This window comes from Psittacula echo (genome assembly GCF_963264785.1).
Source record: "Psittacula echo genome assembly, chromosome: 2".
In the NCBI taxonomy this organism is placed as follows: Eukaryota; Metazoa; Chordata; class Aves; order Psittaciformes; family Psittacidae; genus Psittacula; species Psittacula echo.
The window spans coordinates 5,652,276-5,664,048 of NC_137737.1; the positions used below are offsets into that span (position 1 = coordinate 5,652,276).

Consider the following 11,773-nt stretch of genomic DNA (forward strand, 5'->3'; position numbering starts at 1 on the left):
GCTTCTCATATTGCCGTGACAGCACAGGGGGCACAAGAAGCTGGCAGGGAACACAACCAGGACAGCTGATCCCAACCTCCCAGAGGGATGTTCCACACCATATGACACTATGCTGAACAGTAAAGCTGCAAGGAGTTGGCATCCTGCTGCTTAGGGGCTGGCTGGGCATCAGTCAGTGGGTGAGGAGCAATTGTGTTGTGCCTTGCTTGCAAAAAGGACTGTTGTGGTTTAATGCAGCCATTCAGTCACTCTCCCCAATGGGATGAGGAAGAGAATCAGGAAAAATGGTATGGGTTCAGAAAAAGACAGTTTAAGAGGAAAGAAAAAGAAGGGAAAATAATAACAACGATAAAAGAATACATAAACCAAGTGAGACACAATGCAATTGCTCACCACCTGCTGACCGATGGTATAAGACACTGGACGCAAGAAGAGTAATTATCACAGAGGGTTATTCAAGTGAACTTGACAAAATTACTGAGAAGTGCTTACTGAAAGGATCCTCACCTGCTTTAGCTCAACAAAGGTTAGTGGGTAAGTGCTTCTCACTGGTCCAGCACGTGACAGCCTGTCAAGAACTTCCACCACAGTACCCACCTGCACCACAGGAAATGCAGATACACGAAGGTCAGTAAATACCCATTCAAAAGTGACAGCTTGTACATCCTGCCACCTACCTGCATCTTTCCAGAAAGCAAAGAAGTCTTAAGCCTTTACATCATCCTTACAGATAATAATACAATACAGAGAACTGAAGAACCCTGACAGAAACACGTTCCACATGCAGCGATGTTTTACAAATGCAGACACTCTGAATTTGCTATACATTCATAAACATGGCACTTTATTATTTAATGAGAACTAACCCAGGAGTTTCTCACAAAGGTTCTATAAACACAACTGCTCTGGACAATTAACACAAACCAGTTAGATTATCTAAATCTTGTTCAGTTAGACTTACAATCAAAGAAGGGAAAATATTAGTGATTTCCAATGAGTTACACTGGAATCATTGTGAGGGATCATGTACATAAGGACCTAATTTGGTTCCATCAAGTTACCCAAGATGCATTTACCCTATTTAGTTTGAAATGATTTTACAAACCCTAACATTGTGATGCAGTGTCACATTTGAGTAGCTGGACTGACTTCAGGGAGACCGGAGCAAGGTTGAGGCTAGTCACACACATTAAGTACCTTGCTGAATGAGGACTTACATGTGTACAATCCAATTTCCTTTCATTGCCATTTGCAATTTCTGTTTGTGATTTTAGAGTTTTCTCCTCTTTACAATTCTCTCTCAACGCCCATTATCAATTTTATGGCAGTCAGGATGCACACTATATGCCTTACAAGCTAAAAAAACCTAACTGCATTCACGTTTTTCATGCAAGATGTCTTGACTGTTCCATAAGAACTATTTCATTGTGGTAATAACACATTAGACACTCAAAACAGTCCTCAAATGCAGATTTACTTACAAATCCTTCAAACAGTACAAAACCCCAACGTAGGCATTTAAAATCATGTAAAATTGTGTACTCTAAGAGCATTCATAAAAAGTCAAACTTCTGAGGCTACTTCAATAGCAAGTTACTGACTTTTTGCAGAGCACAAATGAAAGTCAGCAGTGCTCAAATATTAACTTGTATATTAAAATGTACATCACTGTGCAAAATGCTGCATGTGATGGAAGTCAGCAAGAATCATCTACGTACATGCAGTTATTTCTTCAGTATAGCATCAGTTTTAGTTGGGATGGAGTTAAATTTCTTCATAATGTATGGGGCTACTTTGGATTCATACTGAAAAGTGTGGATAACAGGGATGTTTTACCTGCTGCTGAGCAATGCTTACACAGAATCAAGGCCTTTTCTGCTCCTCACCCCACCAGTGAGCAGGCTGGGGGTGCACAAGGAGTTGGGAGGGGACACGGTGGGGACAGCTGACCCTAACTGACCCAAAGGGATATTCCACACCATGTAATATCATACCCAGTAATAAAAGCTGGGGGAGGGAAAAACAAGGAAGGGGGAGATGTTCTTCCCAAGTTACATGTGATGGAGCAAAAGAAGGCTGTAAGTATACAAAGGGCAATATCATCACTACCTGGAGGTTGGGTCACCCTCACTAGTCCACAGCTAAGATGGTCACTCTGGCAAGAAGGCTATCAGGCAAATGATGGCTTGCAAAATCTGGATGATAGTAGCTTATTCTTATTTTTTCAGTTGAAGCATTGTACCTAGACTGATAACCAGAATTCCCCAAACGCTCTGGCCTGGATGTGCTCCATTTCTCTTGTGCTCCTCCAAGGGAGCCAGCACTGTTAAAGCGATGTGCAGGGCTTGGCAGGCCACAAGAGAGACTCAACCGCCAGGTCTTGTACAGTGGCTGTGAAGCAAGAGATCAGCATCCCTGCACAGACACTGAGAGAGCTGATTGACAGAACTAAACAACAGTCCTATGAGCATGAGGAGTCCTGGCCCGAGGTGGAAAATGAAATTAGAAACTAATGTAAACAGTATGAGGTTTACATGGTCACTTGAACAAGCTATTGGCACCAAGTGCCGCTTTGTGCCTTGCTGAACCGATATTCACAGCTTGGCTATGTGCCTGTTTGACTTTGGGTTTGCTGGTTTTAAGTTCCTGCTATCAAGGAGGCTTCTGTTCTAAATACAGATTGACCGCATATGATTCACGTACGGCCTGGGCTGGTAGCAGCTTCTTTCTTTGAAACTTCAATGGGTTATTTTTGTTCAACTTTTCACCATGAAGTGGTGAATACAAAAAGAAACCCCAAAAGCAAGATCTGCCCTTGCTGCAAGTTCCTGTTGACTACTGCTCAGTGGACAATCAGGTTCACAACAGAAACCTAACAGTAAATTCAAAAATCACAAATACTGTCAAGAACATTTAAAACCAGATTAAAATCTGTTATTTCATCTGTAAAATAACAGATGACTACTAACTAAAAAACAGAAATACTTTCTTATCCTCCAGAGCAAGGTCTTCAAAGTGTAAGATCAAGCAAAAAACTAAGCTCCAAAAGGAATGGTATCAGCAACTGCCAGCATCCTGTTTGCTTAACCCATTTCTGTCCCAGCTCATACCAGTGCTGCCTGCTATTTGCTATTGCTTCAGCTCTGCACATCCCAAGGACTGAGTATGTCTCTAGAACCTATCAGTCTGCAGCCTGCAGTGCTGGGGCACTCGTATGCAAGCCCTTCTCAGCGGTGACCAGAAACTACCACCTGCTCACAAGCCTGTACAGACACATTGCATGCACTGAGACACATTCACTTCCCTTTGGAAATGATGCTCCCCACATTCTGCCTAATGCCTAAACCCTGTCATCTTGCTCACATTTCTTGAGCCCATCTACTGCTGTTGTGCGTTTGCCTACCCTCATTCCTTATCTCCAACACACCTTCTGCATCTATGCCACAAGATCTTTTCCTTATCACCTGTTTTCATGTCTTCTGCAGCAATGTCAGTGTCCTCAGCACCTTTTAACAAATTTATCCTACCAAGGAGATTTCTTTAAAATGATTCAATAGCTCAAAATGAACAAGTGTCTGAAAACGGAACAGCAGGGGAGGTGTGCTGTTGTTGGGTTTGGGTTGGAAGGGACCTTAACATCATCCAGTTCCAACCCCCTGCCATTGGCAGGGACACCTCACACCAGACCAGGTTGCTCCAAAGCCGTGGGTCCAACCTGGCCTTGAACACTGCCAGGGATGGGGCAGCCACAGCTTCTCTGGGCACCCTGTGCCAGTGCCTCAGCACCCTCACAGGGCAGAACTTCTGCCTTAGATCTAACCTGAACTTCCCCTGTTTCAGTTTAAATGCATTACTCCTTGTCCTATGTTTGGTGGTGGTTTTGGTCGGCTGGATTTTTTTACCCCTCCCCAACTAGCCTAGGTTCCCAATTATTTTCATCTGGGGCAACCTATTTACAGACCTCCAAAAGCCAGCAAGCACAACAGGCAGCACTGCTAGGGGCAAAGCTCTCTTTTCCTCAGGGTGAGGTCCTGAGCAGCAGATCAGGCACTTAAGGATTGAATTGTCACAGAATATCTTGCGGGGAAAAAAAAAGCCTGCTCTGGTCACACATACCCCTGTAAAGTGCACCATATGATCCCTGAAAACACTCTGGAGTCTCCTTTCCCTCTTCCTTTCTGTATAAGTGTCAGGGAATTAGTTCACAGTGGTAGATTTAACGGTCTACATAGCAGACTGACTGCTGGACCTCAACTGCACAGTGAAGCTTCACACAGTACCTGTATTAGCACCATCACTGCAAATAATACAGCTGGGAAGTTTGCTATTACCAAAGCTAAGTCCTATCATTCTGAATATCCCCTCTCTGATACTCACCCAAACACATTCAAGCTTCCCCATCAACAAGGTTCACTGGACCTGGTCCCAGCAGGGACTAGAATGCACCACAGAGCTGGGAGGAAGGCTTTGGCTGGAATGGTATAAATGCTCTGTAATTTAAGACTCATCCTGCGTTGCACGGTAATGAAGCAGAGGAACAAAGTGCTGCTGAAATGAAGCAGTGGTTTCACAGAGCAGAAGTAGCCTTCCTTCCAGAAAACAGCTCTAGAGGCTTTCAGTGCAGATGGCCGCATATGTACAGGCAGCAAGAGGAACCTCACATCTGGCAGGTCAGACATGCCATCTGGACTGCTACAACTACTAGGCGGAGAGTAAAACACCTCCTCTCAGAAAGCAGAGAGTATAGAAGCTGAGAAGGTGCAGGAACAGGGCTCCCAGTGTGATGGCCAGGTCAAAACTGTGATATTTGAGCAACTTCAGTAATCTGACTCATCCTCTGTGAGACAGCTGTCTGGGCATTCTGCAGCATTCATTTCTTGAAGGCATGAAAGTTCATCATTGTACTGAAACTGGACAGCCTTATCTGATAGCCATGAACCATGAGAAGATGGAAGAATCAAAATCTGATTGCTGTGCTTATACTGATGAGCTTTGATAGCAGCAGAAGTGGTGGGTGTACTGACAGTGGTATAAAATTAGTCACTACCAAGTATCAGCCTGTTCAGTGAAACCTCATACGGCAGCCTCCAACCTAAAAGGACTGAGGATACCCAAAGGCTGGAGAAAACGATAAAGATCTGGCATTATCAGTTTGATACAAGAGGTATTTCTGCCCACGACTTGAGTGGGATGACTTCACAGCACCTGCAAAGCCTCTGCATTGCCAATTTTCCACAACAGAGCAGATACATCACTGATGGGAAAGGTGATCGCCAAATTCAAATTACAAAGTACAAAATCAATGCATTCTGAACTACAGCATCCAGTACAGTAGCCAAAGCAACTTGTCTGTGCCTGGCACAATGAATACAGCCAAATTCATACCTGTGGTCTCTTCCATCCCCCCTTAAACCATCCTCTATACCCAGTGCAGGAACATAGTTCTCAAATCATCTTTCACAGAGAATTGTCCCAGGTTGTAAAATGACGGCACTGAAGGCAAATCCCAGCTACTCACGTGCTGAGCAGCTATACCACTGTGTCAGACAGGATTTAACATATCTGTATGCTTTTCCCTCAGCAGGAAACTGATTTCTCTCACCAGCTACAGATTTTCACAAACCCAGCAGACATTCAAATGCATTGAAGTGTTCCACATGCAAACTTTAAACACCTAGAAATAATTCAAAGATATGTATCGCCTACCTGCTGCTTCTACTTCAGAGGCATCACCAGCTACAGAAACACTCTTTGCTCATAACTCTGATGCCAGCATTCCCCCAGCTACATTAATCATACATGAGTTATCCTGGACAACTAGGATTCTGTTGTCCTAATAATCTATTAATCTCAGTTTAGTAAAACTTCAGGCACAAACTGCATAATGTAAGAATTTGTAAGAATTATCTTTTCTATGCAGGTAACACACAGCATATTACAGGTACAATTTACCTTCTGCAAGCCAACCTTCCCATACGCAAATTTGGGTGTTGTTGGAGGGATAAGACCTTCTGGTAACCGGTTATACTAGAAAGGGAAGGAGGAAAAAAAACCACATGAAACAGATTAAAGCATGCTTTAATGGAATTCTCACTTTCCACTTCACAACATACAAAAGCAGAACTTTAAGTAGATAATCTCACTGTGCTAAAGGTTTACAGCTGCATCTAGTATAAGACTGAGCTGCCAAACAATCAATGCCCTTGGAGCCCTTCCGTGGCTACAGCCTGCATTACTGGCTTCTAAAACCCTCCTGCAGTCCTCTTCTCAGTCCACAGGAGCTTGAGTGAACCTTTCCAAGTGTGTAGGCCAGCACTTCCAGCTGAGCCTTCCTTAGCAGCACTTCAATATGGGAATCATTAGCCTTCCCATCAATGGCCTGATGAAAACCTGATTTATATTGCTGGTAACAAGTTCACTTCTTTCTTTCTGTATTTGAAAATAATCAAGATGCAGAATACAGACTGGTTTGGGTTGGAATGGACCTTAAGATGATCCAGTTCCAACCCCCTGCCATGGTCATTCAGGCTGAAAGAAAAACTGTAATTCAGCCAAGAGAAGATGTCAAAAGTAGGAAAACTCAGCTCAAACAGTAAAAACTAGAGAATGCTGTCAGCAATTGAAAGAAGCTGTACACTGAAACCTTTATTATATTTAGTAACTGAAGGGAACATCAAAGGAAGATTATAACATGTTACCCTTCTACACAACCAACATATGGAACACAGTCATTCGCTGCAGGCAACTTAATTCTCTTTCATCCGGTCCGCTTCAAACTGCAACTGAGTAGATAGACTGTTACAGGTTTAGAACCCACAGACACAAGAAAACTTTACTGAGATCCTATGGATATGGAAGGTAAGAGATAAACAGACCACAATACCAACACGCCTTAGGTTATACTGAACACTTCAGATCTTATCAAGGCTCTCACTGCACTAGAACACTACTTGCATTTCAGATAAGGATCTTGCCCTGAAGAAAACAACTCAAAAACAGGAAGCTTGGGAATTTCTCTGGTGAGAAAAGCTGTATTGATGAGAAAAGCAGGAGAAACCCTTGAAAGGCTATCAAAATGATGCCCTCAATGGAAAGGTTAGGGATAATGGAGTGATTCACAGCAGGCCTTCCACAGGTACAGACAAAGGCATGCTCAATCCTAGAGAAAGTGTAGTGCACTTTTGTGAGACCTGCTCCCATCAGAAACATGCCTTTTAGTCACCAGGAATGTTGCTAGCATGCAACAGGACAGCGAGTACAAGCTTGAGCCTTGGTATTCCCATGGAATCTGTTTTTAAGCCTCATGTGAACCCTCCATCTGAAGCCTCCAATGCAAAGATATTCAAAATCCAGATACAGGTTCCATGTTTCACTTCAATCTCCAGTTTGTGAAGATACTGTGCATTTTTACAGCAAGGCAAGGCTGGTCCCATGCACTAGTTACAGTTTGTGGCATGACAAAACCCAAGTAACTGTTCATTTGAACAAGCACACTCCTTCTGAGACCCCAAACCACAACATAAAGTTTGGGATACAGTCAGCCAAAGCACTAAGCTGCAGTGATGAGCCTGAGCTAACTCAATGGCTGAGGGATGCTGCAAGGGGAAAAGCTCTGTTCAGTCCCCATCAGGACAGAACCCTTAGCCAGAGAGCTGCAAGATCTTTCCCTTTTTGTAACAATGAGCAGTTAGGCTGGCTTAATTGCCTTGTTATACTTCCCTTCCCTGCAGGAAACAGTAAATTCAGAAGTAACCCGTACCAACACAAGAATGAGAATGTTAGCAGTATGCCAGTGATGTTTCAAGGAAACATGTCCTGGAGGCACTCACCATACCAATGACTTCCCTCAAGGCAAAATACTTCTCTGTCAGATCCCCTGCCTCACTCAGTGGAGCATCATAGTCATAGCTAGTGGGCTGTGGCATATAGGGCATATTAGCACCTAAGGGGGGGAAAAAGGCAATTATAAACAGCAGTATTTGGGATTTAGCATAAAGAAACTCTTCCTGATGGAGGGCAACATCCTTCTGAGTTCACACTACTCTGTGATAGAGTCTTCAGAAACAGTCTGAAAAGAAACAAACTTATCCATGTTTCAACTGCTTCCGAGGACTTAAGGCAGAAGTAGCCTTTGCAAACCTCCAAAACCATGTGGGTTTAGGACAACATGCTGTCAATAGACAGAGAACAGCTAACGCAGTCATGTTTTGTCATGTGAAAGGAAGCAGAGCTTACTGTTTCACAGGGTACCTAATTCATAAAGAGCTTCCCTACATCATAAGCATCACTTAAATAATCTCTTACCATTCCAATAGGCAAAGTTGGTCCCACCTATAAACATGTACCTAAAGAGGGAAAAAAAGCCATCCATTTGAATTAGGTTTTACTGAATTGGGAAAAAAAATGCCCCCCCAAATTAACCTCTACTAAGCACACACTTACAGGTTAACGTTAGCACCACGTGCCAGGATTTCATTAAGTGTTTTAGCTATAGTTTGTGCGGGCACAACAGAATGCCGGTGCCCCCAGTGATCCAACCATCCAGTATAAAACTCAGAATTAACCTGAAAGGAGGAAGGGCAAAAGAGGAAGGGAAAATATGAAAAGGGAACACGAACAGAATGCCATGTGATTTCAGGTTACTAACTGTAAGAGGGAAGGAAAAAGGGCACCTTGACTCATTAGAGCTATTTTTGAACTACTATAAATACAGCAAAGTACACACTAAGTGAGTCCTTTTCAGCAGATTACTGGGCAAATAAATTAAAGAATTGTTCCAATCATTTTATAGGGACACTTTGAAAATAGTTGTGGAAGTACCAAAGAGCATGAGCTTCCTGTGAACCTGCCAACAGGAACATGCTGCAGAGGCTTGACATTCAAATAAATGATGGAACTAATACATTGTCCGCAGGACAGCATACGGAGACTAAATTGAAATAGATCTTTCCAATATCAAATGGCATTCTAAACAACTTCACAGCACAGAGATAATCTTGCATCCTCAACGGGCCTTCTCCCCTTGTCGAAAAGGCTTCCAGTGATCTCAAACCCCATTATAGCTTGGGTAAAACCTCTAGGGTAGCTGAAAACAGGAAGCAACTTCTAATCTACTCCTTTTAAGTTTTCTTTTAACTTCCACCTACACGCGTACCTCACTAACTCATCTCACCATCGTCACTGTTTCCACTGCTTTGTAAACATTTATCTTTGCAAGGAAAAGCACCGAGACAAAATCATTACCTTTGACTACAATGGTATTTGCAGAGCAGCAGTTAATGTGGATTTCAAACACATAGAGAAGCTCCTCTATTCAGTTTCTCTAACTTGGAAATTACATCTTTGTAAATACGCCCCTCAAACTGTCCAACACAGTTGTCAACTCCTCTCTTATTACCTGGAAGATTAGGAATGATACAAGAGATGTAAGTAAAAGGACATACCAAAGGGCCTGTAGGTTCACTGCTCCTTTGAGCCAAGAATGCTGCTGTGACATTGCCACCTGTAAGCAGATAGAAATGAAATTGAGTTGCTACATCCACGGCTTTTTTGGTCCTTCATTTTACTGAAATAGATGACTTATCTCCCCTCAGGGGTCAGTGTTGGGACTGATCCCATTCAACATCTTTGTCAGCAACATGGACAGTGGGATTGATGCACCCTCAGCGAGTTCGTGATGACACCAAACTGTGTGGTTCTGTTGATAGGCTGGAGGGAAGGGATGGGATCCAGAGGGACCATGAAACACTTGAGAGGTGGCCAAATGCCAACCTCAAAAAGTTCAACCAAGCCAAGTGCAAGGTCCTACACCTGGGTCAGGGCAATCCGAGGCACAGCTACAGGTTGGGCAGAGAAGAGATTCAGAGCAGTCCTGCAGAGAAGGACTTGGGGGTGTTGGTCGACGAAAAACTGTACACGAGTGGCTTCAGTGTGCGCTTCAGCCCAGAAACCCCCCATGTGCTGGGCTGCATCAGAAGCAGCGTGAGCAGCAGGTTGAGGGAGGTGATCCTGCCCCTCTGCTCTGCTCTTGTGAGACCCCACTTGCAGCACTGTGTGCAGTTCTGGTGTCCTCAACATCAGAAGGACATGGAGCTGTTGGAGCAAAGCCAGAGGAGGCCACGAGGATGCTCAGGGGCTGGAGCACCTCCCATAAGAAGACAGGCTGAGAACATTGGGGCTGTTCAGCCTGGAGAAGAGAAGCTGCGTGGAGACCTCAGAGCAGCTTCCAGTGTCTGAAGGGGGCTACAAGGATGCTGGAGAGGGACTCTTCATCAGGGACTGTGGCGATAGGACAAGGGGTGATGGGTTCAGACTGAAACAGGGGAAGTTCAGGTTAGATCTAAGGCAGAAGTTCTGCCCTGTGAGGGTGCTGAGGCGCTGGCACAGGGTGCCCAGAGAAGCTGTGGCTGCCCCATCCCTGGCAGTGTTCAGGGCCAGGTTGGATGGGGCTTGGCCCTGGTCTAGTGTGAGGTGTCCCTGCCCACAGCAGGGGTTTGGAACTGGATGATCTTAAGGTCCTTTCCAACCCAAACCATTCTATGATTCTATGAAAATCCAAACAAGAAAGTTAACTTCAGAAAACAGAGGAATCAACACCTTTGATTCCAGTGTTTGTTGCAAAACTCATTTAAAACATATACATACATCTTCTGAAACCCCAGCTTTTCCCAGGAATGACATCCTAGCACCAAAAAATGTGATATGTGGAAAAGGACAACTTGGTCACTGGAAAGTTGAGGTCTGGGGTTGTGGTACCAAGACTGTGGTGAAGAACAGAAGCCAGGCAGTCTCTAAAGAGGAGTTTCACTCTTCATCAATCCCAGTGGCTCTAGCTACACGGTCTGGAAATAATTATTCCAATAGAAGCTTTCCATCTCATAAATTATATGCATGAAGGAGTTCACAGTTTCAATCTACTTCTAAGAAAACAGATTCCTTCTATTCTTTGAGAATAATGTACAAAAGAGGCCAGATATAAGAAAAACCAGAAAGATCTATCCTGGCGTTTGTTTCCTGTGCCTTAAGCCTATTTTGCCAAGTACATGCAGTATATGAACATTTCCATCATTACATTAACACTCCTCTTCCATCAAAGGGACACTCTCTGAACACACTAGGGCTGCTTCAGGCCTGTATCACAGCCAACTGTGGCAGTGTGCATATTTCTAGTGATCTTCAGCCGTCATTTTTTTCACAGTAACCACTGGCTTAATAAGAAATGAACAAGGAGGGCTGGATTCTGGGACAGACAGAGGACCTTCAAAAAATACATTAAAAATCAATGGAACCTATGCCAGCTTTTACTGCTAAGTTTTAGGAGATACACGCCATGAGCAGTGTCATTTCCTTAGTCATGGTTTCATGATGCAAGGAAGTGATTACAACTCTCTAATTAGGTACTTGTGGGTGATTCTTGTCCTTTTAATACACCTAAATGCCTATGACCCCCTTTAAACAAAGCAGGTAGGTTTCTTGAGCAGTCAGGTCAGTTTGCCCTGCCACAAACACACATGCAACAATTTTCAGTAACAAACAGCAGTCTCCAACCTGGGGCAAAGTCCACTGTTGCGTAAAGACCCTGAAGAGCTCCACATTTCAAGTGGAACTGGCTTGCACCATCAGTTGTGAACAGCACCACCTCATCACCAAGATGCTGGCGAAAGAGCTTCAGAAGGGCACGCAGGTAGTTGTAGTCACAAGCAAAGTAGCTTCCATACTCATTCTCTACCTGCACAGTGAAAGCAAGTCAGTAAAGCAGTAGACAGTTCCAGTC

At 43.9% G+C, this 11,773-nt stretch overlaps 1 protein-coding gene across 1 annotated transcript in view; it reads right to left on the reverse strand.

Annotated features, from left to right (window-relative positions):
* The window catches only part of GLB1 (galactosidase beta 1), a 42,334-nt gene that overhangs the window by 10,639 nt on the left and 19,922 nt on the right, over window positions 1–11,773 (reverse strand). Inside the window, exons 6-12 of the mRNA XM_080610037.1 lie at window positions 11,548–11,728; window positions 9,444–9,502; window positions 8,443–8,564; window positions 8,305–8,345; window positions 7,830–7,942; window positions 5,953–6,027; window positions 508–597 (exon numbers count right to left, since the gene is read on the reverse strand). Coding sequence (XP_080466163.1) covers window positions 508–597; window positions 5,953–6,027; window positions 7,830–7,942; window positions 8,305–8,345; window positions 8,443–8,564; window positions 9,444–9,502; window positions 11,548–11,728 — 681 coding nt within the window. The remainder of the gene's footprint in view (window positions 1–507; window positions 598–5,952; window positions 6,028–7,829; window positions 7,943–8,304; window positions 8,346–8,442; window positions 8,565–9,443; window positions 9,503–11,547; window positions 11,729–11,773) is intronic.